This window comes from Eretmochelys imbricata, chromosome 12, assembly GCF_965152235.1.
Source record: "Eretmochelys imbricata isolate rEreImb1 chromosome 12, rEreImb1.hap1, whole genome shotgun sequence".
Taxonomy (NCBI): domain Eukaryota; kingdom Metazoa; phylum Chordata; order Testudines; family Cheloniidae; genus Eretmochelys; species Eretmochelys imbricata.
The window spans coordinates 3664115-3690258 of NC_135583.1; the positions used below are offsets into that span (position 1 = coordinate 3664115).

A 26144-nucleotide genomic window follows, 5' to 3' on the forward strand; every position below is an offset into this window, starting at 1 on the left:
GGGAAGGGTCTGGGTTTGCTCTGAGTCCCAGCCCCTCTCAACCCCTGCGGGTTTCGTACCCTCATCCCCCTTAGGTGGGGTTACCCTCGGCCCTTAAATGCTGGGGGGAAGGGAGTCTCCCTGCCCTGCTGGGGGAGGGTCTCCCTTCCTTCAGTTCTCAGGTCTTCCAAATCTCTCCACACACCTCCAAGCTCCAGTCCTTTTTCCTTCCTCCTCCTCCTATGTCTGCCTGATGCAGGGGGGTTTTATTAGGTTCCTAACAGGGCCTTAATTGACTGCAGGTGCTCCGATTAACCTGCAGCTACCTTCCCTAGTCTACAGGGAACCATGCCTTAATTAGCCTTGAGCTTGTATATTTCCCCTCTAGCAATCTCCCACTGCTCCCTGGCCCTCCTGTATCACACATCTCTTCTCCCCCCCCGCTCAGCACCGCGGGGTTGGGTTACTTGGGACGAGAGACAGTGTTGTTGTGACAGGTTGTCCGCGTTGCCCTGTTGGCTTCCGGTACTATGCTATATCCGGAAGTGGAAAGGTTGTAGGGATAGAAACCATCTAGTCACTCATGCATTCTTCTCCTTGTTTGTGTGCATCCATTGGAGTGGGGCATGGTCTGTTACAAGGGTGAACCGCCGCCCAAGCAGGTAGTACCGTAGAATCTCCATGGTCCATTTAACCGATAGGCATTCCTTTTCTACTACGGCGTACCATTGTTCCCTGGGCTGGAGCTTTTGGCTAAGGTAAAGGATTGGGTGCTCCTCATCCCCCACCATCCGTGAAAGGACGGCCCCAAGTCCTACCTCTGAGGCGTCTGTTTGTAGGATGAATTCCTTTTTGAAATCTGGGGCTATGAGCACCGGGTGGCTGCAAAGGGCCGTCCTTAGGTCTGTGAAAGCTTCTTCTGCCGTTTCGATCCACTTAACTATCTCCAGGCCCCAAGCTCTTATCAGGTCTGTCAGAGGTGCCGCCCTTGTGGCAAAGTGAAGGATGAACCGGCGATAGTACCCTACTATCCCTAAGAATGCTCTGACTTGCTTCTTGCGGCTTGGGCGAGGCTATTCCTATATTGCCTCCCCTTTGTTCCATTGGGGCTTCACCAGACCCCTTCCGACTACATACCCGAGGTTTCTGGCCTCAGCTAACCCTATTGCACATTTGGACGGGTTAGCGGTGAGGCCAGCCTGTCGAAGAGCATCTAGTACTGCTTCCGCTTTCCCCAGGTGCATCTCCCAGTCAGGGCTATGTATTACCACATCATCTAAATAGGCGGCAGCATACTTGGCATGGGGTCGAAGTAATCTGTCCATAAGTCGCGGGGGGCCCCATGGAGCCCCAAAGGGAGGACGGTATTTTGGGAAAGGCCATCAGGTGTAGAGACAGTGTTTTTTTTCCTTGGCGTCCTCAGCCAGGGGGATCTGCCAGTAGCCTTTTGTCAAATCCAAGGTGGTTAAGTATCGGGCCTTAACCTAACTGATCCACCAGCTCATCAATACGTGGTATTGGGTAGGCATTGAATTGGGATACCTCATTTAACTTCTGGAAGTCGTTACAAAACCTCAGGCTGCCATCAGGCTTGGGGACCAAGACAATAGGGCTGGACCACTGGCTGTGAGATTCCTCAATCGCCCCAAGTTCCAGCATCTTCTTTACTTCTGCCCTAATTTCTTCTCTCTTTTTTGCCTCTGGTATGTGATAGGGTTTTATTGTCACCCTTGCTCCAGGACAGGTGACTATGTGGTGCTGGATCAGCATCGTATGGCCTAGTTGTGTGGAGAACACGTCTTGGTTCCTCTGGATCGTTTCAACAACCTCTGTTTGTTGTTCTGGGGCTAATTTGGGGATATCTTTACCTGCCCTTGTAGGCCATCTGCCTGGGATTGAACCGGCAGGACAGCCAGGAACGTCTCCCGATCATGCTAGGGTTTCAGTAAGTTGATACGATATATCTGCTCTGGCCTTCGGCGATCTGGCTGCTTCACCTTATTATTCACCTCCCCAACAGCTTCCATGATCTCATAGGGTCCATGCCAGCTGGCCAGGAGCTTACTTTCTGTTGTTGGTACCAGCACCCGTTCTCCTGGTTGAAGTTCTTGTGTTCTTGCCCGACGATTGTAGTAGGTTCGTTGGGACTTTCGTGCTTTTTCCAAAAGCTCTCGTACTATGGGGGTCACTTGGGCTATTCGTTCTCTCATTTGGGCTACATGTGTAATGATGTTCTTCCCCAGGTTGGGTTGTTCCTCCCATTCTTCCTTTGCGATGTCTAATATGCCACATGGGTGGCGTCCATACAGTAACTCGAAGGGAGAGAATCCAGTAGATGCTTGGGGAACTTCTCGTATTGCAAACTTCAGGTATGGGAGGAGGGTATCCCAGTCTTTTCCGTCTTGGGCCACCACCTTTCGGATCATGCTCTTGAGAGTTCGGTTAAATCGCTCAACCAGACCATCTGTTTGGGGATGAGAGACTGAGGTTTGCAAGGTTTGGATGTGGAGCAGGGTACATAAGTCTTTCTTTACTCTCAACATGAAGGGAGTCCCTTGGTCTGTCAGGATCTCCTTAGGGATGCCTACCCTAACAAGGCCTTAATTGACTGCAGGTGCTCCAATTAACCTACAGCCACCTTCCCTAGTCTACAGGGAACCACGTCTTAATTAGCCTTCAGCTTGTATATTTCCCCTCTAGCACCCCCCCACTACTCCCTGGCCCTCCTGTATCACAGGGCTAAAGGGGGAGGAAGGCTGGGCTGAGGTGGATGAGTAACATCTAAATGCTAGGTGGACTTGGAGAGCTATAGCTTGAGCTTGTCCTAGTGAAAATATCCTCATGGCCACCTTCCTTCACTAGAGGGCACCAGGAGAGAGTCTGTCTGTGTATGGACCCATGTTAATGTAAAGTGTCTGCTGCAGTGTGGTGTTGGACCTGAGGGTGAGCTCTTCCAGAGGCCTGAATGACTCTTCATTGCACAGATCTACAGGGTACTGCGGTGTTCTCCAGCCAGGGGGATGAGTAGGAGTCACTGTCTCAATCTGCCCCATCAAAGCAGCTAACTAGTGCTCCTTTGATCTTCCTCTAGGCTGCCTGGAAGCCTCCAGCAATTCCAGCCTCAGCAGCACCAGTGTCTTCAATGCAAGCAGGTAAAGTAATGGTTATTGCTTGAGAATGGCATGCGTGGGATACAGGTCAGTGAGACCTCCTTTCCCTTTTGTAGAGGCGGGGAGAGACTTGGCCGGGGTGAGGATGGAGGGGCGTTGTCAGGGCTGCAATAAGGGCAGCAGACCAATACATGTGCGCTGACAAGGCTGTCAGAGGGAGGCCTGGCCATGCAGGCTCTGGCTCTAACCAGTGCCACTCCTGTGCTCTTATAGACTCCAAACTCCTTTTTGAGGGCCCCTAAAACAAGACACTTGGCCTTCTGGGAGCTGGCATGCCCAAGGGAGGGGTGGGCGTTTGTGAGGCAGGAGCTCTCTGCAGGGGGTGAAGGAATCAGCGCTTCAAACGCGCCAGGGACAGAACCACGACCCCCCCTGTCCCAGCCTTCCCTGCTCACCCCCTTCACCCCACCCAGCATGAGACCCTGATGACTGAAAAGGGGAGTCTCCCGGCCCAATTCGCAGAGACCTCCCAGAGGAGGGGAGAAGGCGAAGTAAATTCAGCTGTATCCCTGCCTGCTTGGGAAGCCAAGGAGATCACTGGCCTATTGCGAGTCTTGTTAGCTCAGCTCCATCCAGGAGGTCCCCCCAGCAACGGATGCTGCTCTAGGAACCTAGAGAGAGAGTGGGAATAGCTGCTGTACATTTCTGTCCTGCACAGCTGGGGTGAAGTTGCAGAAACTCTGCGTGGGGTCAGGTTTCAGAGGGGCAGCCGTGTTAGTCTGTATCACAAAAACAACGAGCAGTCCTTGTGGGACCTTAGAGACTAACAAATTTATTTGGGCATAAGCTTTCGTGGGCTATGAAAAGCCCACGAAAGCTTATGCCCAAATAAATTTGTTAATTTCTAAGGTGCCACAAGGACTGCTCGTTGTTTCTCCGTGGGGTGCCCCTTTGGATGTATTAACCGTCAGCTCCATACTGTCCCGCATCCCTTGTGCATGCACAGCTTAATGGAAGGCTTTGTTCTAAGCTTGGGTAACACCTGAATAGACTGCAATACCACCAGCTCACCAGAGAGTGTCACTGTAACTCAGGTGTTAATATGCCTTTGCACTAGTTTAAAGGGGCACAATCAAACTACAGTCCCATCTCATGGGTTACTGTACCTGCTGGAGTCCCCCTGTTAGTTTTTTGTGCCTTTACAGTCCTAGGCCCCGAGTCAGTAGACACACGTGCTTAACCATAAGTGCAACAACAGTGGCCATAAAGTCACTGGCGACTTGTCACCTGCTTAAAGTGAAGTACTTATCAGTGTGTGCAGTTTTGAGCCTTATCTCTCCCTGTGTGTAACACAGCCTGGAAACTGACTTGCCAATGGGCTGTCAAATGCACCAAGTTAATGATAAAAGCCTTATACTGCAGAGTGTTAACTATTCACCAGTGGGCCAGTCCTGGAGTGTCTTGTCCCCCAGCGCATCACTGCCTTCCTTTGGAGTGTCAGGTATCTTTCCTGGAGAGGGGAATACCATCCCAGATTTGATGGGCTGATCTGCAGTGGGTCCCCCATCATTACTGGCATAATGGGAGACCCAAAGACCTCACCTGATATCAGAACCCCTTGTGCTAGGTGCTGTACAAACGTGGTAAGAGACAGTCCCTGCTCTGAAGTGTTTACAACCAAAGTCGACACAGAGGGTGGGCAGGAGGGGGGGGAAAAGAAGTGTAGTGAGGTTACATGACTTTTTTTTTCCAAGGTCCCCCTACAGATTAGTAGCAGAGCTAGGATTAGAACCATGTCTCTGGGTTTCCTCATGACCTCAAGCCACTAGACCAGGGGTGGGGAAACTACGTCCACATCCGGCCCACTAACCAATTTAATCTGACCCTCAAGCTCCCGCTCAAGCGGGGTCAGGGGATGCTCCATGCATGCTGCGGCTCCCGGAAGCAGCTTCATGTCCCCCCACTCCTGCTCCTACGTTTAAGGGCAGTCAGGTGGCTCCGTGCGCTGCCCCCCTCCCAAGTGCCGCCCCCGCAGCTCCCATTGGCTGTGGCCTGGCCGCGCCTCCGCGTAGGAGTCAGAGGAGGAATATGCTGCTGCTTCCAGGAGCTGCTTGAGGTAAGCGCTGCCTACAGCCTGCACCCCTGACCCTCTCCCGTGCCCCAACCCCCTGCCCCAGCCCTGATCCCCCTCCCGCCCTCCGAACCTCTTGGTTCCAGCCCGGAGCACCCTCCTGCACCACAAATACCTCATCCCCAGCCCCACCGCACAGCCTACACCCCCAGCCAGAGCTCTCACCCCTCCCGCCCCCCTCCAACCCGCTGCCCTAGCCTGGAGTCTCCTCCTGCACCCTGAACTCCTCATTTCTGGCCCCACCCCAGAGCCTGCACCTCCAGCCAGAGCCCTCACCCCCTCCTGCACCCCAACCCCAATTTCTTGAGCATTCATGGCCTGCCGTCCAATTTCCATACCCAGATGTGGCCCTCGGGCCAAAAAGTTTCCCCACCCCTGTACTAGGCCACCGAACTGTGTCCCTTTAATAGTGCAGTGAATTTTTTATACCCAAGCTGTCGCTGATGCAAGTTTCATCAGTGGACTTTACATGTAAGATGTTAAATAGAATTCATTTAATGACCTGTCGCTTCAGAGCCCACTCGCGCAGAGCATTCACTGCTGATGCGGATGGTCTGCCAAGCTGATTTCTCAGGAGCTTTTTTTTCTTTAAATCGTGCGGGTGAAGTGTGCGGTGATACTGGAAATGAGCAGCCTCCGCCTACAGGGCCAGTACAGCACAGGCGGTGCTGGGGCAAGTTTCCCCACACCCCGCCATTGCAGCCCATCCACACTCTGAAGAGATGGATGCGAGCGTTGGTCAGTTTCTGTGCCAAAGGCCTCTGTGGCTCTCCAAAGTGAGCGTGGATGTGATGGCTGCTCTCGCACTGTCGACCTTTGTTCTTTAGGAAACGGACTGAGTCAGCGGCTGGATGTGAACTGTTGTTGGTCACTCTCCATCTGGGTTGGAGACAAGCTGATGGCTGAGAGAGAGAGAAGGCTCCTTCAATCCCATGAGCCATCCAGTCATGCATGTTCCAGTGAAGCATTGATGCTGATGGATCTGGAGCCTTAGCCCCCTACTCTGAAGTGCCTTGCAAAGGGATGCAGATCAGCTCAGGCAGATGGATGGGGTGATCTAACAGGGCTCCCCCATTCCTGACTTCTAGAATAGTGTAGCCGGATGTCTTTTTAAAATGCTGCCTAGGTTCTTATCCCACCTGCAGCCTCCCCGTATCTAAGCGCCGTGCAATCCATGCATTAAGTGATGTGACCGTCACATGGGGCTTGCCCTTGCTCTCGTCCTCTCCCCGGGGAGATGTGTGTGCGCAGTGGCACGTTTTGTTTTGATAGGGTTTTATTTGTTTTCGGGTGTCCATGCTGCTCTGTTTGTTGAGAAGGCAGGTTGCATTGGAGTACAAGGTGGGAAGGTTTCTCATGGTATTTAATTCCTGGGGGAGTCTGATCCATAGTCTGGGACTGAACCCCTAGAATGTGCTCTGTCCTCTGCAGACGAGTTCAACCCACGTGCTAGGAAATTCTGTTGTACCAGGGGAGTGGAGATGTTGACCATTCTTTATCCTGGAGCTTTGAACACCCTGGGCCCAGGGTATTGAGCACCTTGAAGACAAACCTTGAAGGGGACTCTCCACTGGCTTCCCATAGAGTGTAGGACAGGGGTGATGTGTTGCTGAGGAGAGATCCTGCAGTGTTACCAGAAGGCGGATGGCTTCAGGCCCAGGTATGTAGCAAGTACTGGGCAGCTTTGACACAAACTAATTTACACTGCAGAGTGTTAACTACTCACCAGTGAGCCAATCCTGGAGTGTCCCATCCCCCAGTACACCACTGCCCTCCTTGGGAGCGTCAGGTATTTCTTCTGGAGAAGGAAATACCATCCCATATTTGATGGGCCGATCCACAATAGCAATTCCTATGTAAAAGCCCACTTCTTGAGGTTAAAAGGGGCAGAGCTACTTGGATTTTCCCCGGTTAGATGTTTTCAAGGACCTGAAGCTGGGGTGCACTGGGTGCTTCAGATGCACAAAAAATCAAGGAAGGACATATTAACAGTGGGTAAGGAGGCCCTTCCTGGCATTTAATGACTAGCTGGGGAAGCTGAGGCCCTGAGGCAAAGCCAACTCAAAGGTAATCGTTGTTATAACCCTAGTACAATGGCTTCCCATGGGCATTTTCTTCTCTTGCATGCTGAGCTCTGTGCTGCTGCTGTCTGGTAGAAGTACTAATCAGGCTGTTTTGGTTTTTTAGCCATTACTGGCATGGAAGAAGCAAAACTCCCTTGTTGGTGACACACAACAGCACTGAGCTCATTCTGTTTTGCCCTTTCCCCCACTCTGGGTGTGTCTAGCTCCTTGTGGCAGGGACCATCTGCTATTGTGTGTGCACAGAACCTAACACAGTGGGGCCCTGGTCCACAACTGTGGCTCCTAGGCACTACAGTACCACAAATAATTAACCTTCTGTACCAAGCAGATAACATCCGCCATTGGGGCTAGGGTTACTTCAGAGAGTGGAAGTAATGAGGCGGTGGATGTGTCTCAGCTGAGTGGAGGTTAGAGAGCAGGATTTGCAGGGAGCCTTGTTTCAGAGCTATCCTAAACCTTTTGAAACAGGAGACGCCGGGCAGGAATTAGCAGTGGGTTTGATGGTCATTGGACAAGCTTACCCCATCCCGCATGAGCATGGCTCTGCCCCACAGCAGGAAATTCCAAGGGATTCATTTAGCTTCCAGGGATGCCAGTTCCAGGTGGCTATGGGTGTTCATACAGACGTAACTCAGCCACGTGCTGTTAACAGGAGGGTTCAGTCTTGGACAGTCACAGAGCATCAATCACTACAGCTGCCAGATCTCCTCTGTTCATCCAACGCTGCCCCTCCCTCCTAGTGCATTGCCATCAAGCTGCTGTGCAGCTCCGGATTTTGAGGCCTCCTAGCAGTGAGAGCTGGGCAGTGCCCTGCCTCTGCAACAACACGAGATTGCTTGCGGCATTCGCTTTGCCGGGAATCTCAACTTGAATGCCTAGATTGTGAAAGGGAGTGATTGGCAGCACAGCACCCAGCCGTCTTGTTTGCACAGGTGTACGCAGACTGGGCTGTCAGGCAGCCTGGCTCTTGCCTAGTCCCTAGCTTGGACTGCGAGACAGGACCCCTGCCATCTGCCACAGAGCACTGAGTTGGACTCTGCTCACTCCTCATGCCAGCTCTGCTTGTGAGCAGTGATTCTAGCTCAGCAGAATGCAAGGCAGCAGTGTAACTATCCGCGTTCGAGGCCGTGCTGCCCAGCACACCCGCTCGCTCTGCTAGAGGCTCAGTGACCCGCAAACTGGTGCTGGGCTGAAATACGCCTCCAATCATTGCTACTGCACTCTAGGTTCTCCCTTCCCCTCCCATCTGATAGGCAGGGAAAGGAATCCAGGAACCCAGAGACAAACAGCGAGTGAAGCCCTCAACACACGCCACTTCTTGGGGCAGATGTCCACTGGCCCCAGTATTCACTGTCCATGGCCTCTGTGGAAGGAAGATTTAAAAAAAAAAAATAAAATAAAAAAAATTCCCATCCCCTAAACAGGGACTGGGGTGATCTCCTTCCAGGGGTGGATGGGGTCTTGTCTAATCTTGCTACAGAGTTCCATGGAGGTGGGGTTAGAAACTGAATGGTTGGGGAGAGAGCGGGGGCTAGGGTTTGAGAGATGTGTACAGAGAAGGGAGAGTGAAAAACATGAAGGACTCCGCTCAAGGCAAGAAAGGAAGGGGAAAAGGTGATTGAAATGAAAAAACTATTGTAAGACTAATCAAAGGAAACCCAGCAAGGTGCATACACTGAACAGAGCACAGTGCGCATGTTCCTGTCTGTCACCCCGAGTTCCAGCTCCGGAGACCTATTGCAGTAGAATGTTGAGAGACTCAGTATTGCCCTGTGCCGGCGAATACGGCCTGCTCCCGCCAGAGCACAAAGACTTTGACGGTGCTTATTGGAGCACTCTGAGCTGCAAAGGCAGAGGCTCTTCAAGCCATCTGTGAGGAGCAGATAGTGGTGAGGCTGCTCTTAGAAAAGCTGCTTTCAGAATGGCCTGGGATGGACTGAATCCATGAAAGCTGTTTCCGTAAGCCCTACTCGGTTTGCGTCTTCTCTGCGTTCGTGGAAGGCTGTTTCAACTTCTGCTCTGGTGAGGAGTGTGGTGGGGGGGAGCTGAATGATTTACTAAAACGTCCTAATGATTTACAGGCTTTACTACTCCTGAAGTCAGTAGCCGCTTGGCTTTATACAGGGAAGTGAAGCTCAGCTGAAAGTAATGAGGCTCAGTTCTTACTGCCTTCTGCTGGGTATAGGCCCCCCTCCCAAGAAAACAAAGTGAGAGGAAGAAAACAGACTCCTGATTCAATACCGGTGTTGCAAGCAGCTCCGTACTTTACTGTCTGACCTTGGCTTCAATGTTGCCCACCCTCCCCCGCCGCCAGGTGCAGATGCTGAAAGTCCATAACTTTTTAGAAGTGGGGGGAGCATGTTAGAAAGATTCCTTCTCCCCCTTTGTGGGTGTCTGTATCAGGATGGTAAATCCGCACACGTGCGAGCAAGAGAGAGAAATGCACTTTAGAACAACTTGTTCAGGAAGTTTCGGCTGCCTTTTTCTTTGTCTTAGCATACCCTTCTTCTTCTCTTAGCATACCCTAGAATGAGCAATTAAGCGCTTTGCCCTGGCTATACTTCTCTAGACACTTAACTTGCAGGTTCCCAGGCTGCAAATGGAGAAGCAAAATCAAAGTAGCAACTGAAAAACCGGTGTTGGCATTAATGGAATATGGTGAGCAGAATGTGAGAGATGGCCCTCCAATGGCTACAAGCATTCAGGCAGGGGGGAAGGTGTTCCTGCTTCCCGCCGCCAGTTCTGTGTCTGAAAAACTGCACAGTATTGTGTCTAAGTTGCTGAAGATGTTATTCAAGAATGCAGAGAAAAGGAGGTCTGCACATTTGACCTGTGGACACTGGGTGTGTTGCCTTGTTGGGACAGAAAGTGGTACCACCCTAAAGTGCATTGTGAACATTCAAAAACTCTTCCACAACAATCACTAGTCTCACTGTTGACTGAAAAAGGACTGTGGGCCTTGGTAGAATCCCAGGAGGACTATCGATACGTTCAGCTACTTAAGCATGTAGAAATGTGCACTGAATACCTGGAGTACTCTAATGCAAACAGAACGTGTCTTCCACAACCTTAGAATCTACTAAGCCACACCATCTGTAGGCTGGTCAAAGGACATTTGAGAGGGATTTTGTAGAGTCACTACCAGACTGGGACCCTACCTTCAGTCTTGGTGGAAATCTGGCTTGATTGAATAGAACTAGAGCCATGTTTCAGAGACACTGGAATCTGCCATAACTTAACAGAATTGATTCCAAAGGTCATAAGCTGAGCCTAGATCATGAAGGGGAGGTGCTTTTGGAATAAGGGGCTGAGATGACGAGAACAGCTTGCTTGGAACCGCCTTCACGCGGTTGGAGGGAATGAGTGCAGAAGCTGGTGAAGAAGACCAAGGAAACCCTTGAAAGGGCCTTTGGGGGAGTGTGAGGTGGGGACAGGCTGTAGGAGAAGTTATCCAGGGGGTAGGAGGAGCAGGCTTTATGGAACAGAGGAGAGTGCTGAAGGAACGTAGTAGTAGGCTGTCTGCTAGGTTCTCCTAATACAGAGGTGAGCGAACTATGGCCCGCAGGCCACATTTGGCCCACGGGACCATCCTGCCCGGCCCTTGAGCTCCTGGCTGGGGAGGCTTGCCCCCGGCCCCTCCCCGAGAGCCTCAGCGCGCCACGCCGTCAGCGCTCTGACCTGCCACTCCTTCCAGGCAGTGCGGCCGCATGGCTGGATCCAGCTGGGCAGCGGAGCTGCAAGCTCCTGCCGCTCTGAGAGGCATGGTAAGGGGGTGGGGAGCAGGGGGGTTGGATGAGGGGCAGGGAGTCCTGGGGGCAGTCGGGGACAGGGGGCGGTTGGATGCGGCAGAGATTCCAGGGGTGTGGTGGTCAGAGGACAGGGAGTAGGGGGTGGTTGGATAGGGGATGGGGTCCTGGGGGGAGGAGTTTGGATAGGGGTTGGGGCAGTCAGGGGACAGGGAGCGGGGGGGTGGGGGGGGTTGGATGAGTTGGGGTTCTGGGAGGGGCAGTCAGAGGGCAGTTGGATGGGCAGAGGTTCTGTGTGGGGGGGACAGGGAACAGGGGGGTTGGATAGGCATGGGAGTCCTTGGGGGGGGGGGGGTGGATAGGGGTTGGGCAGTCAGGGGACAGGGAGCAGAGGAGGTTGGATAGGGGGTGGGGTCCTGGGGGGGGGCGGTCAGGGGACAAGGAGCAGGGGGGTTAGATGGGTCGGTACTTCTGAGGGGGGCAGTCGGGCAGGAAGTGGGAGGGGGTGGATAGGGGGCGGGGGCAAGGCTGTTTGGGAGGCACAGCTTTCCTTACCCGGCCTTCCGTATAGTTTTGCAACACCGATGTGGCCCTCGGGCCAAAAAGTTTGCCCACCCCTGTCCTAATGCACCTGTCATGATATCTAGGAATCCTCATTCTAGTGTTTAGATAGCTGGGCCTCTAGGTCATGGCAACAGGAGTATTTCCATGCCCTTTTCAGATGGGGATGGAACAGTTAGTGTATGACAAGGAAGTGAAGAGCACTTCCCAGCACATCCACTTCCTAGTGTGAAATCCCTCATTAATAGGACTTAGTAGGGTTGTGGTGCTATGGCTTTAAAAGAAAAGGGAGGGGAGGAGGAAAAGCTTTGGGTTTCTGCAGACGTGTTCCTCCAAGATTCTCCTGTGTCATCAAGGCCTTATGTACCTAGGTTAATGGGCCACGCTAACTGCTCAGAGAATAGCAGCTTTCCCTCAAGTGCAGTGTCCTGTCAGATGCTTTACAGGAAGGTTCAAGAAACTGTAACAGAGGCAGTTGTGGGACAACCCACCCCCAGGAAAGCTTCCTCCTAACCCCCAGGAGATACAGGTTGGGAGTTTATATTACTTCCAATAAGACAGACTTAAGACTTGAACCCGTGTTTCTTAGCTCCTCAGCCAGTGCTTAACCCATCAGGCTGCAGAGCTGCCAAACCAGGCTTTTCTAGTGATGAGTGAGGGGCTGGGAGCTAGGCTGTCGGGCACACCTGATCCCCGGGGTCACAGTAAGTAGGAGGGGTAGCATGTTGCGGCGGGGCTGGGCAAGTGTGTGCTCCTCTGGCCTATGGAATTGCACTGTTCAGTCTTTCACTTCATGCCCAGAGTAGAAATACATGTAACGAGAGAGGAGCTGCAAACACTGACACAACAGCCCTAGGGAGGAGAGGACTTTGGGGAGCAGAATGATAAACCCAGTACTAAAGGTTCTCTGGCCATCTGATTTGAGTGGTATACACAGGCTCCGCTTGTTCTATCCATCCATCCCTCTCTCTTCCCCGCCACCCCTCCATGCAGTGGGTTCCTGGTTAGCCAATCCATTAATTTAGCAGCTCTCGTCAGTTGTGGACTGTGTAAAATTGCTCCTTCGCTCTTGTGTAGTTCTGAAAGACAGCAAGCCTAGGCAGCTGGGGTCACTTGCCAGTTGATTTGTGGAAGAGGGGGTGCTGGGGCCAAGCTTCTGGGCTGGAGCAGCGCAGGGACACGTGCGCACACCAACTGCTGTCTTTGCACCCCTGGTTTTCTGTGCAGCACTGACCGGGTCCCGGTGACTCTCAACCTCGATGGGATAGTGCAGGTATTGGACTGCCACCTTCACGACACAGCCACCGGGATGATGACCAGAATTGCAGTCCTAAAATGGCTCTATCACTTGTACATCAAGACTCCACGGAAGGTAAGTCTGGCTTGTGAAACAATTGGTGCAATAGCCTGCTGCCTTTGTGGAGCTGGGTTGGAGCTCCTTGGTCTCAGCCTGGTTATCATTGACCACTTGTGTCTGTTGCAAAGCCAGTGTGTGGTCCTGGCTCAGTGCCTCAGCGACGTTCTATGACCAGCAGGGGGCACTGCACGTAGGGGGGAGGTACATTGGCAGAGCTGTATGGTGGAGCCCTTGGCTGCAATAGCAAGGAACTGCTGCAGAGCTAGAATAATGGGGTGCTGCAGTTTAGCACTGGCAGACATGGGGATGAGCTGCAGGGCTGGAGCTAGTGGGGTGTTGTAACTCTGGCAGAGTGCTGCATACTTGGCTCTAGGTACAGTCTTTGTTCTCAGTGCCCATTAACCTGAGGCTTACAATCAGTTGGGGGCCTTTCTGCGCTCTTTCTAAAGGTGCCGCTAGCCTAGCTGGGCTGCAGCGCATTGAAGGCGGATCTAACTGCAGAAAATGGTCCGTACAAACATGAGCAATACTCTGGCTTTCATCAAAATGAGCCCTTCTGACATTAGGGCCCTTAATAGCATGGGTAGGCAAACCACTGCTCCTGGTTGAGGGATAAAAACCAAGCTGAACCTCTGCCCTGCTTCTGAATCAAACACCAAGCTTTGGGTTCATTCAGAAGTTACCTGTTCTGCTGACAGTTGTCACACCCTCCTAGCCCTTCAGACTTGTGTCCTTTGCCACCGCCTTCCCTCTCAGGAGAAGGCTGCCGTAGACCTCCCATAGGTACCCCTGTAGATCCGTTGTGGGGCCTGGACTGCTAGCGAGAGGCCTCTGAAAACTCTGCTCTGCACAGCGTCTCTGGGGTAGACCCGGGCTGGTTTCTCCCTTAAAGCTGTGTGTGGTTTCTGGGGCTCTTCCATCAGAGCTGAAACTTCCAACTGCCTTTGCAGGTCATTATTCCCATTGGACACTGTCTAGGACTCTGCAGGCAGGCCAGCCTAACGGGCATAGTACTTGGCACAGGGGTTCTTCCTGTTAGATGAGCTGTCAGGGGGAAGAGCGAAATGTCAGTAGATTTGGAGAAGCACTTTTAGATCAGTTGCTCCTGACTTGCTGTAGCTGAGCTTTTATCAGTGGACTCATTGCAAGGGGAGAGAGTGCTTGGGAAGTGGTGTTATACATGAATTAGGGCTTCTGTGGTGGTAGGTGTTCAAGTCACCAGATACAGTCCCTATCCTGAACAGCTTGGCCGGCAGTTAAAGCACATCTGGGGTATGATCCATGCATGGGTATTAGTGTACATCAGGTCTTGGCAAGGGTTTTCAAGAATCCTCTGGAGGAGGAGAAGGGAACGAACTTGGCCTTTATAGATTGCGAGGTTCTTCCAAGAGAAGGTAGAGGGGAAGCAACTCCCTCTTCCTTCCCCTGGGGTGCTGTCTACCATTCCCGAAACAGATCAGTTCTTGTAGGACATGTCATAAGTTTTCTAGGGGGAGCAGCTGCCATCATTCACACTGCCTCTTGCACATCAGGTCTCATTAACCATGTGTGTAATCAGACAGGAGGTGGAATTTGAATTGATGCCATGGTGGCTGCAGCTCCACATAAAGAGGAGCCCAAAAATTCACCCCAAAACTACCCATGGTTTAAATAAGAAATTCTTCACTTGTAAGTCTCTTCTGGCCTTTCCTCTCTTGGGAAGGGTAGGAAAGTGACAGTGTCCCACACTAGAAATTTGCCTGCTCATTACATAGGTATGGAATCAGCTCAGCAAACAAGTAACTGTGTGTCCTCCCGGGATTGTACTTGTTGGCCTAATAAGTCTGCTACTGATACTTTCAGCAGAGCTACTGTTTTGTTCCCTACTTCGAAGAGCTTGCCAGCTAGCTGGGAGGGGGATTTTCCAAGTACAATTGAAAAATGCGTGCAAAGCTGCACTAGCCTTTTGCACTGATGAGGATGGCTCCTGGTGTGTGGGAGGGGATATTTCAGACTCTGTGTGACTCTGAGGCCATGTGTCTTTCTGGTTTCAGATGTTCCGGCATACAGACAGCCTCTTTCCCATTTTGCTGCGGACCTTGTCGGATGAGTCAGACGAGGTGAGTATTACACCTCATATAGAAACCCCCTTGGCTGTGCTTGCCAGCTCTCATGCTCTCATCTTAGCCTTTGGGCTAACCTGGATCAGCGCAGCTAGGTTGGAACACACCAGTTCGCTGTATTAGCTCTTCTCTGGCTCTGCAGGATTGTCTAGCCCTTGTGGCTGCAGAGAGTTCCCTGCACGTGACCCAATCCAGTGCTGTCTCACTGGGTCTACTGACAAACCCATCTCTAGCTGTAATTTCACAGACTCCCACAGTCAAGCCTGGGATGAACCCCGTGACTCTAGTGTGTGAACTTCCCTACTCCCCTCAGTGGGCTGCTGAGCCAAAGCCTGGTGATGTTAAGGCCAGCTTGATCTGTTACTGACTGGCCATTGTGGGTGGGGGCTTGAGCGCCCCTGCTGTCTCCTCTAGTGACCTGTGTTTGGGGGAGAGGAACCAAGTCACCCAGCACAAGGCCAACCTTGGTGGAGGGGCTCCACCTGATTTTCAGTTGGTTACTTTCTTGACTCTACTGGGCAGTGTGGAAACCAAATAAAGTGTTACAGAAGGATAATTCGTGTGCAGTAGCTAGCCCACCACAATATCCTAGTGGAGACCAGGCCCTGCAGCTTTTACCACAAGGTAGCTAGGTGAAATCAACCCTATACTCCCTTGCCCATGGTTGGCCTGGCCTGGCTGCCTTGCAGTCCCTTCTCTCCACCAGGGTGGCTTGTGTGTTGTGCTGTGGTTAAACACACCTTTCATGGCAGTGCAGGTATAGGCTACATGCAGTACCTGGCTCTCAGCTGGTGCAGCCAGTATTTCACCAATCTGTGTCAGACTCAGTGTTACATTAAGCTGCTTTCAATATCCTTTCGCTCAGAAATCAGACACTACCTCGTTATTTGTGCCTGAGGGGGATCATGGGAGTGGGGCAATTAGGCCTGGCTGGTGTGCTGCAGCCAGTGTTGGGGTTGTGTTGGCCTGGTGTGCTGAGATTTTGACTAGCAACATGAGTTAGGAGGAGAGCTAAGGAGGGCCTTGCCCTGCCTTGGCAGGTGTCTCCACTTACCGTGGTGTTGCTTAATGGATAAGGCTTTAGGGTTAGAGCCATGCAATGCAGAGAACTACACCAAAATACCAGGGTAACGTGCTACTGCCAAGGGAATACAAAAGCTGGCAGTACTGCCTGCAGTGGTAAGAACTGGGGCTTAGGTGTTGGACTCCTGGGTTCTATTTCTGACTCTGAAGCTGACGCCCTGGGACATTGGGAAAGATGCTTTGCTTCACTTCGCTCTTGCCTGTAAAATTGAAATATTTACCTCAAGGCAGGGGGGGCTTGGATTTTAACCTGGGTGAGTGATGCGCTTTTGACATCTTCAGATGAATATTTTGTTCTTGAGCTGCTCCTGCTGCAGAATTGATGACTCTGCACCTTGTAACAGGAATGTGTGAGGTCTCTTCTGCCTGGCATTTGCTGGGTCTCTCTGATTGCTGGGGAAAGACAGGATTAGCCTCTCACTGATCAGCAAGAGTCTCTCTGCCATGAGCAAAGTAGGTGTCAGTATTCTAAAAGGAACATGCATGCTCGAGTCTTTGCTCCCTGCTTTGGGCCCAGCAATTGGGTGCTGCCCATCAAAACCTTCCATCCTTAGAGGTTTTTAAGGCCTGGCTTGACAAAGCCCTGGCTGGGATGATTTAGTTGGTGTTGGTCCTGCTTTGAGCAGGGGATTGGACTAGGTGACCTCCTGAGGTCTCTTCCAACCCTGATATTCTATGATCACTTCCTGGTGCTTGGCATGGCATTCTGGAGGCACTTTGCTTCCTGTCTAACAAGATGCTCCCATTCCTGAGAGCACGTAGGCTTTTTCTTGTCTCGTCTCCATTTCCTCTTCCTTCTCTTTTCTCCGCATCACCCTTCCCTGGTCCATTCTCACAGCCCCTAACATTCACCTCTTCCCCCTTAGTACTTCATCAGGTGGCTCATAAAGCCCTTCCTCCATTAGACATTAGCAGATCTGGCAGTTACCATCAGAGGCCGATAGCGTTCCTAACTTCTGATGCTAATGTTAGCTGTGTTAAAAGCCAGGAGTGCAGCCGGTGTTAAATGCCTAATGCACATAGCCCTACTAGTGGTCTTTGGTAGACTCATAGGCTAGACTTTCTCAGCGGATTGAAAATAATGAAATATCGGCTTTGGACTGCATGACTAGGAAGGCAAAGTCGCCAAGCCTGGAATAAATCCTTGGTTAAGGGGATTGTTGAGAGATGGGGAAATAAGTAATATCAAGGGAATGATTTGTACTTGCAAATCCAAGTGACTGCATGGCCATATTCCATACCCTGCTGCTTACGATGCAAGCGTTTTCAAAGCATCCCATCTGCATTTGCAATGCTCTAGAAAGCCCACATCTTGCAGATAGACTCTGGCTTGGCAGGAAATTGCAATGAGTCATGTTACAATTATGTTTCTTTTTAGTATTTAAAAATAAGCAATGCAGAAAAGACCCCGGTGATGCATTTCCTTCATGTGACGTAACTGGGATCAGCTCAAAAGTAATTTGAAGATTTATTTAATCCTGCCGATTTATGTAAATGTTTTTAACTTAGGAAATCCGTAGAAGATTCAGTCCATTAAATAACACTGCTCAGCTGGCTCCTAACCTGCTTTGTTCGCTTCCTGCTAAAGTGGAAACGGGAATGCCCGAAATAGCTTTTTTGGAGGGGTGGGAAGAGGGAGGAGATTGCGAACGTGACTGCAGTGAGGACTGGAGGTAAGGGATTAGGATTCAGCTTCTGACACTGCCACAGATAGCACTATAGTGGCTCGGGGTAGCTTTTTCTTTAGGTCAGGGGGTCTCAAACTTCATTGCACTGCAACCCCCTTCTGACAACAAAAATTACTACACGATCCCAGGCCTGAGCCCGCCCAAGCCCCACTGCCCCAGGCTGTAGGGCCAAAGCTTAAGGACTTCAGCCCCAGGCAAGGGCGCCTCTAACCTTCGCCCCACCGCCCAGGACTGAAGCCCTCAGGCTTTGGCTTTGGCCCTGGCCCTGTGCCCCAGCAAGTCTAAGCCACCCCAGGAGACCCCATTAAAATGGGGTCGCAACCCACTTTGGGGTCCCGACCCACAGTTTGAGAACCGCTGCTTCAGGTTTACTCCCTGCTCCAGACAATTTCACAGCAGCCATTTGTAAGCTATGACTTGTCTGTAGAGTATGGGTGATCTGGAGCAGACGCACAGAGCCTTACCAGGATATTCTTGGGGGTTTCTAAGTACGCCCGCATCGTAACATTCACTTTCACCTCTCCAGTGTGTTCTAAGGCCATGGGGGCAGGAATCTGGCACCTTTTGTTTATAAGGCTACACACACCGTGCAGTGCAACATCAAATGCACAGTCCAGCCTTGTACTGGCTAGAAACTTGAGCATTCTTCCTGTTGCCCCACACGTCCCTGGGGAAGGTGGCCTGTTGTCCTGCAGTGTGACACATTGGAGTGCAGTGTTTCCTCCCCTGGGGGTACTTGCCCCCTCGAAGAGGAAGCAGCAGTGCTAGCCGCTGATCCTCCAGGTGATTAGAGGTTGACCTACTAGCATAACCTCAAGCTGATTTGGAGTGATCGTCCTATGCTGGGCTGGAGCTGAAGGGACGTCTGGCTTCCGAGGATCAGCAAGTTCATGCTAGTGTCTCAATGCCAGCTTTAAACACTACCTATAGTAGAGCAAGGTGTCTATACAGTATTTAATGCCTTACTGCAGCAGCCCAGTCCTCCTGAATCGCTCCCTGCACTGTTCCCAAATGAGCTGTCCCAAAGGAAGGGAAGAAATGCACTTGATGAGACAGTGAGGTAGGAGTTGATCATGTTATATGTTCACCCCCCCACAAGTTTGACTTATGAACCGGATTTGCCAGACCAGGTGTTCCCCTCAGGGCAGAGCCCAGTACCTGAGAATACACTTTAGTTTTCTGTGAATCATCTTTGTGTCTCAACTCTTCTTTCCCTCTCCCAACCCTGACCCAGCTCTCAGAATCCTGCTGAAAGCAGTAGAACAGAGCCAGCCAGGTGATCTTCGGAGACAGTGCAGCCCAGAGTTAGTGGCACTGTAATACAGAAGAATAACTTGGAATGAATTTGGAGCAGGTGATTTCCTTTCTGGAACTCCAGAGCAGCAGATACAGTAGCAAGCTGGGGAAACCACTGATCTAAAACCTTGCAGTTTTATCATTGTACCACCCCCCCGTTCCCTGCCCCCATTCCAATCCCTTCCCTGAAATTGGGAACCACCGCCAACTCCCAGACATGGTCGGGGCCTGCAGCATTTCCTGGCTCCCTGAAAGCCGGAGGCCTTTCAGGCTACAAGACACTTGATGTCTCTCCCTGTGCCACCCACGCCTCGATACCCAGGCCCATCCTCGGCAGACTCCTCAAAGGTGGTTCCCTTGAAAGAGAAACCTGCAATGAGATCACTGGCTGCACCTCTGACATGGCACCCATTTTCCCAGCCCAGAACTCCCCATCACCATGTTGTCGCTCACAGTCTCTGCCCTCCTGGTACCATGAAGTACATCTCTGGCACCGAGACACCAGTCACTGACCCTGTGGTGCTGCTCTCTAGCCAGCCACAGCTATCAGCATGCACCCGCTTCAGCTCCACTTTGGTCTCCTAGGGAGGAGTCCTCCTAGGGGTCTGAGAGTGAGCCTTCCACACCTCTGATCCAGCCGGCACTGGTCTTATGGGCTGGAGCCTATGGCAGGCCCGACTTCCGGTCCCTAGCCCAGTGGCCACATCAGTGGGTGTATTGGACTTCTTGTGGGTGCCCTCGCATGCCGGGCTCATATTCTATCCAGGCGCCCTTGGTAGTGTCCAAGGCCCAAGCCTTGCCTCTGGCACCACCGGCACCGGGAACTGACTCGGAACCAGATCCCGGCACCGAGATTCCAGCAGCATCTGTGCAGTCAGCACTAGTGGTCGAGGAAGAATCAGCCGCACTGCCTGTGGCTGCCTCCTTGTCCTCTTCCCCCAGCCAGGCGGTGGCTGGACCAGCTAACATTTTGCTGCCTGATGATTTCTGTGTCCACCAGGAGCTCCTGGAGAGGGTGGCCTCCAACCTGGGTCTGGAGATCGAGGAGCTCAAGGAGCCATCTGGCAGCCTGTCTGATATTTTGGCATCAAAGGTGGCCCTACCAGTGTATGGCTGGGTGCTGAAACTTGTCAGAGCACTGTGGCAAACACCATCAAAGAGGGCAGAGAAAAAGTACCGTGTCCCAGCCCAAGGGTTCAAGTACATGTATTCCCACCCTCCCCCAGGTCACCGGTGGTCTTGGTTCATAGAATATCAGGGTTGGAAGGGACTTCAGGAGGTCATCTAGTCCAACCTCCTGCTCAAAGCAGGACCAATCCCCAACTAAATCAGTTGCCAATGAATGGGACAGATAGGCAATCTAGCACAACCTCTAAAAACAAGGATGCTAAAAAACTTTTCGGAAGAAAAGTTTATTCTACAGCCAGTCCACAGTTACGTATCAGCAGGCACTGCTGGGATGGTACAATTACAACACTGGGACTCAATGGCCAAGTTCAGACTCTCTAACCCAGGAGGCAAGGCATGAATTCTCAGCAATCTTGGAAGAGAGCAGAGCGGTGGCCAGGGCGTCTCTCCAAGCAGCGCTGGACGCAGCTGACTCTGCAGCACAGCCGGTGGTGTCTGCCATTGCTATGAGATGCAGTTCGTGGCTACAGTCCTGTAGGCTATTGAACGAGGTCCAACTCTTGATCCAGGAGCTCCCCTTCAAGGGCAACACCCTTTTTTAGCAGCAGAGAGAGATACTAGGCTGAAGGGCTCGAGGGCCACCCTGCTCTTCCTCAGGTTGTACGCACCTCAGGCCTCTAGGAGGCAGTTCCGGCCTCTCTGCTATCGCCTGGATGCTCAGTCCTGTCTCGGCAGAGCACCTCCGGGAGAAGAGATGGGTTATAAACACCATCACTCTGCCACATCTTCCTCGGCCCCTCAGCCGGGCCCCCTTCGCCACCAAGGTGGTCTGCAGCAGTCAAGTTGATGGTGCGCCTGAGGGCAACGCACTGGACTTGCACCTGGATCCAGCCCTACTTTTATTTTTGAACCAGTTATCCCCGTTCCTTGCTGCATGGGCCCAAATCACTTCAGACCACTGGGTGCTCCACACCACAGCATCTGGGGACACCCTATAGTTTTCCTACCCCCTTCCCTGTCCCTCTTCAGGGACCCTTCTCACGAGTGACTTCTCATCAAGAAGGTGGAGACCCTCCTATGGATAGGGGCCGTAAAAAAAATTCCTCAAGATATGAGGGGGAAGGGATTTTGTTCTTGATACTTCCTAACCCTAAAGGCCAAAGGAGGCTTCAGACCCATCCTAGACTTGCATCACCTCAACAAATATCTCAAGAAGTTGAAGTTCTGCATAGTCTTCCTGGCCTCCTCCATCCCCTCTCTGAATCCAGGAGACTGGTACGCCGCCCTCGATTTAAAGGACACCTATTTTCACATATCTATTTTCCATGGACACAGGAGATTCCTCTGTTTCATAGTGGGCCAACATCATTACCAGTTTACAGCACTGCCCTTCGGCCTCTCTTCCTCCCCAAGGGTCTTCATGAAATGTATGATGGTAATAGCTGCTTACCTGAGACCTACAGATTTACCCATACCTCAACGACTGGCGCATCAGAAGCAGGTCACAGGCGCAGGTTTAGCACAGCCTCAGTCTGCTGTGGGCCACTTGTTAGGATCTGGGCCTATCCATAAATGAGCAAAAATTAACCCTTATTCTGGTTCAGTGGATAGAATTTATAGGGGCAGTGTTTGATTCTACCCAGGCCAGGGCCTTTTTGCCAGAGTCACGGTTCAAGGCCATGTCGGACCTTATCACCCATGTGAGAACCCACCTGCTCACAACTGCCTGGATCTGCCTCAGGTTGCTGGGCCACATGGCAGCACGTACTTACGTGGTCCGACATGCTCACCACATCTTAGACACCTGCAGACATGGCGGGCTTCGGTTTATGCTTCTGGCAGATGCTATCTGGATCTCGTGGTCACAGTTCCACTGCACATTGTCATCCTTGGTGTGGTGGAGACCCCCACGTGTGGTGTTGGAGGGGATCCCCTTTGTAGCCCTTTGCTCGACAGTTACACTGGTCTCCGATGCTTTGGACTTAGGGTAGAGAGCTCACCTCAACAACTTCAGCACACAAGGTCTCTGGTTGTGGGAAGAACGTTCTCTACACATAAATATCAGGGAACTCAGGGTGATACGCCTGGCCTGCAAGACATTCTTTCCCTCAATGAGGGGCAGGGTGGTCCAAATTCTAATGGACAATACTGCAGTGATGTTCTACATCAACAAGCAGGGCGGGGCTTGCTCATCAGCCCTGTGTCAAGAGGCTCTCAGGTTGTGGGACTTCTGCATACAGCATACCATTCATCTTCTGGCTTCGCACCTCCCAGGGCCAGACATGTCTTAGCAGATTTTCTCAGCAGGTCCTTCTCATCTTACCACAGGTGGTTATTCCACCCAGAGGTGGGGGGTCCTCCCAGGTGGATCTGTTTGTGTCCAGGCAGAACAGGAAGTGTCATCGATTCTCCTCGATCTGCAGGCTTGACAGACGTTTCCTGTCTGCCACTGCCTTGTTCCCTTGGTTGGGACACTGATGTACACTTTCCTACCACTACCTGTAGTGCACAGGACCCTCTTGAAGATCAAGTGGGACAGGGCGAAGGTGATCCCGATAGCTCTGGCATGGCTGCACAGCAGTGGTTCAGCACGCTGTTAGAGCTCTCAAGGCAGCGCTGTTGGAACTCCCACTCTGGCTGGACTTGCTGTCCCAGAACCATGGCCGTCCGCTGCACCCGAACCTAGGATCCCCACACCTGACAGCACGGCTGCTGCATGGCTGAATGCAGAGGAGCAGGCATGCTCAGCACAAGTCCAGCAGGTCCTGATGGGTAGCAGAAAGCCCTCTGCTAGGGTGATCTACCTGGCCAAATGGAAGCACTTTACGTATTGGGCCTCAGACCAGAATCTGTTTCCTAGACTACCTGCTGCATCTCAAGCACCAAGGTCTGGCACTCTTGTCAATCAAAGTTCACTTGGTGGCCATCTCAGCCTTCCATCCTCCAGTGCAGGGTAGATCTGTCTTTTCCTGTGATATGACCTTTTAGATTTTTGAAAGGTCTGGAGCGACTTTATTCTCTTGACCCTATCCCACCTTGGGACCAGAACCTGGTACGGTCAAGGCTCACGGGCCCACCTTTGAGCCATTAGCTTCATGTTCTCTGCTGCTTCTCTTGTGGAAGGTCTCCTTCCTGGTTGCAATCACTTCGGTTTGCAGAGTCTCTGAAATTTGAGTGCTCATCGAGGAACCACCCCACCCGGGTTCTACAATGATAAGGTCCAGTTGCAGCCCCACCCAGCTTTCTTACCAAAGGTGGTGTTGCAGTTTCACAATAATCAGGACATATTCCTTCCGGTGTTCTTTCCAAAGCCTCATAAATCTGACGAAGAATGTAGGTTACATATCCTGGATGTTAGGCGGGCCTTAGCCTTCTACATTGAGAGAACCAGACTCTTCTGTAAGTCTACACAGCTCTTTGTTGCAGTGGCAGACCGGATGAAAGGTCACCCGGTCTCCTCTCAGAGAATCTCCTTGTGGATAACTGCCCACATCAAGTTTTGTAATCAACAGGCAAAAGTGCCACCGTCGGCGATTGTGACCGCCCCGAACACAAGCCTCATCAGCAGCCTTCCTGGCACAGGTCCCGATTCAAGGCATCTGTAGAGGCGCTACCTGGTCTTCTGTCCACACCTTCGCATCCCGTTACCCAGCAGGCTCGGGACGATGCTGGCTTCGGCAGAGCAGTATTATATGCCACACGATAGTTAACTCTGAGCCCACCTCTGGGGATACTGCTTGTGAGTCACCTAACATGAAATAGACATAAAAGAACGGTTACCTACCTCTTGTAACTGTTCTTTGAGATGTGTTGCTCATGTCCATTTCATCACCTGCCCTGCTTCCCTGCTGTCAGAGTTGATGGCAAGAAGGAACTGAGCAGGCATAAGGCCAGCGCTGCCCAGTATACCGGTGCATGAGCACAGGGCTCTAGGGGGCACCAGAGCCAGCCCTACAGATACCCCTAAGGTAAAACTTTCCAATGACTGTGCATGCAGTGTGCACCCCTGACATGGAATGGACATGAGCAACACATCTCTAAGAACAACAGGTACGTGAAGTAGGTAATGTTTATTCCTGGCTCAAGAGTCTAAATATTCCTCTCTCCCCTCCCCCTCCCCCCCCCCGGTCTTAAATGACCTGTTCAGGTGAACGTGGCAGACTTAAAGTTCAGGGATAGTCTGAAAAACAAATTCTGTGAAAATGGCATTGCTGAGTCTTGTTTCTCTCAGTGACTCCAGATCAAATTTGCTCACTTTACAAGTAAATTATATCTATTTTTTTCTTCCCACATAACTAAAAACATTGCACCATCACTGTGGGGTGGGAATCTGGCTGGGACATGTTCTTCCTGCCTAGTTAGTGCATCATCACTAGCAACAAAGGTTCTGAAATCTGGAAGCTGGATGAATTAGTATGTTTGAGGTGTGAGTCTGGATAGAATCAGATGTCACATTGAGTCACCCAAGGCCACAGAAGGAATGTGATAGAACAAGAATTTTGATTCCCACCCAGTCTCAGATGTCCACCCTTCTAACAGAGAATATTTCCTACTTCTACTTTGTTTTACTGCTGTTAGGAGCAAAGAGACTTCAAAAGGAAGCTGTATAACGTGGTTAAGATCATAGAATCATAGAATAACAGAGTTGGAAGGGACCTCTGGAGGCCATCTAGTCCAACACCCTGCCCAGAGCAGGAGCAATCCCAACTAAATCATCCCAGCTAGGGCTTTGCAAGCCTGACCTTAAAACTTCTAAGGAAGGGGATTCCACTATCTCCCTAGGTAACGCATTCCAGTGTTTCACCACCCTCCTAGTGAAAAAGTTTTTCCTAATATCCAACCTAAACCTCCCCCACTGCAACTTGAGACCATTACTCCTTGTCCTGTCATCTGCTATCACTGAGAATAGTCTAGATCTATCCTCTTTGGATCCACCTTTCAGGTAGTTAAAAGCAGCTATCAAATCCCCCCTCATTCTTCTCTTCCGTAGACTAAACAATCCCAGTTCCCTCAGCCTCTCCTCATAAGTCATTTGTTCCAGTCCCCTCATCATTTTTGTTGCCCTTCGCTGGACTCTCTCCAATTTCTCCACATCCTTCTTGTAGTGTGGGGCCCAAAACTGGACACAGTACTCCAGATGAGGCCTCACCAATGTCGAATAGAGGGGAACGATCACGTCCCTTGATCTGCTGGCAATGCCCCTACTTATACATCCCAAAATGCCATTGGCCGCCTTGGCAACAAGGGCACACTGTTGACTCACATCCAGCTTCTTGTCCACTGTCACCCCTAGGTCCTTCTCTGCAGAACTGCTGCCTAGCCATTCGGTCCCTAGTCTGTAGCGGTGCATTGGATTCTTCCGTCCTAAGTGCAGGACTCTGCACTTGTCCTTATTGAACCTCATCAGATTTCTTTTGGCCCAATCCTCCAATTTTTCTAGGTCCCTCTGTATCCTATCCCTACCCTCCAGCGTATCTACCGCTCCTCCCAGTTTAGTGTCCTCCGCAAACTTGCTGAGAGTGCAATCCACACCATCCTCCAGATCATTAATGAAGATATTGAACAAAACCGGCCCCAGGACCGACCCTTGGAGCACTCCGCTAGATACCGGCTGCCAACTAGACATGGAGCCATTGATCACTAACCGTTGAGCCCGACAATCTAGCCAACTTTCTACCCACCTTGTGCATCCATCCAGCCCATACTTCTTGAACTTGCTGACAAGAATACTGTGGGAGACCGTGTCAAAAGCTTTGCTAAAGTCGAGGAATAACACGTCCACTGCTTTCCCTTCATCCACAGAACCAGTTATCTCATCATAGAAGGCAATTAGATTAGTCAGGCATGACTTTCCCTTGGTGAATCCATGCTGACTGTTC

The 26144-nt window shown here is 51.5% G+C and overlaps 1 protein-coding gene across 6 annotated transcripts in view; it reads left to right on the forward strand.

Moving 5' to 3' along the window:
• Positions 1–26144, forward strand: part of VAC14 (VAC14 component of PIKFYVE complex) — a 199891-nt gene that overhangs the window by 36524 nt on the left and 137223 nt on the right. For all 6 annotated transcript variants that reach the window (XR_013347723.1, XM_077831576.1, XM_077831574.1 and 3 more), the window contains 3 exons: positions 3071–3131; positions 12839–12983; positions 15002–15067. Coding sequence is in view for 5 of the 6 variants with exons in the window: in XM_077831576.1 (XP_077687702.1) it covers positions 3071–3131; positions 12839–12983; positions 15002–15067 (272 nt within the window). In the remaining variant the exon portion in view is untranslated. The remainder of the gene's footprint in view (positions 1–3070; positions 3132–12838; positions 12984–15001; positions 15068–26144) is intronic.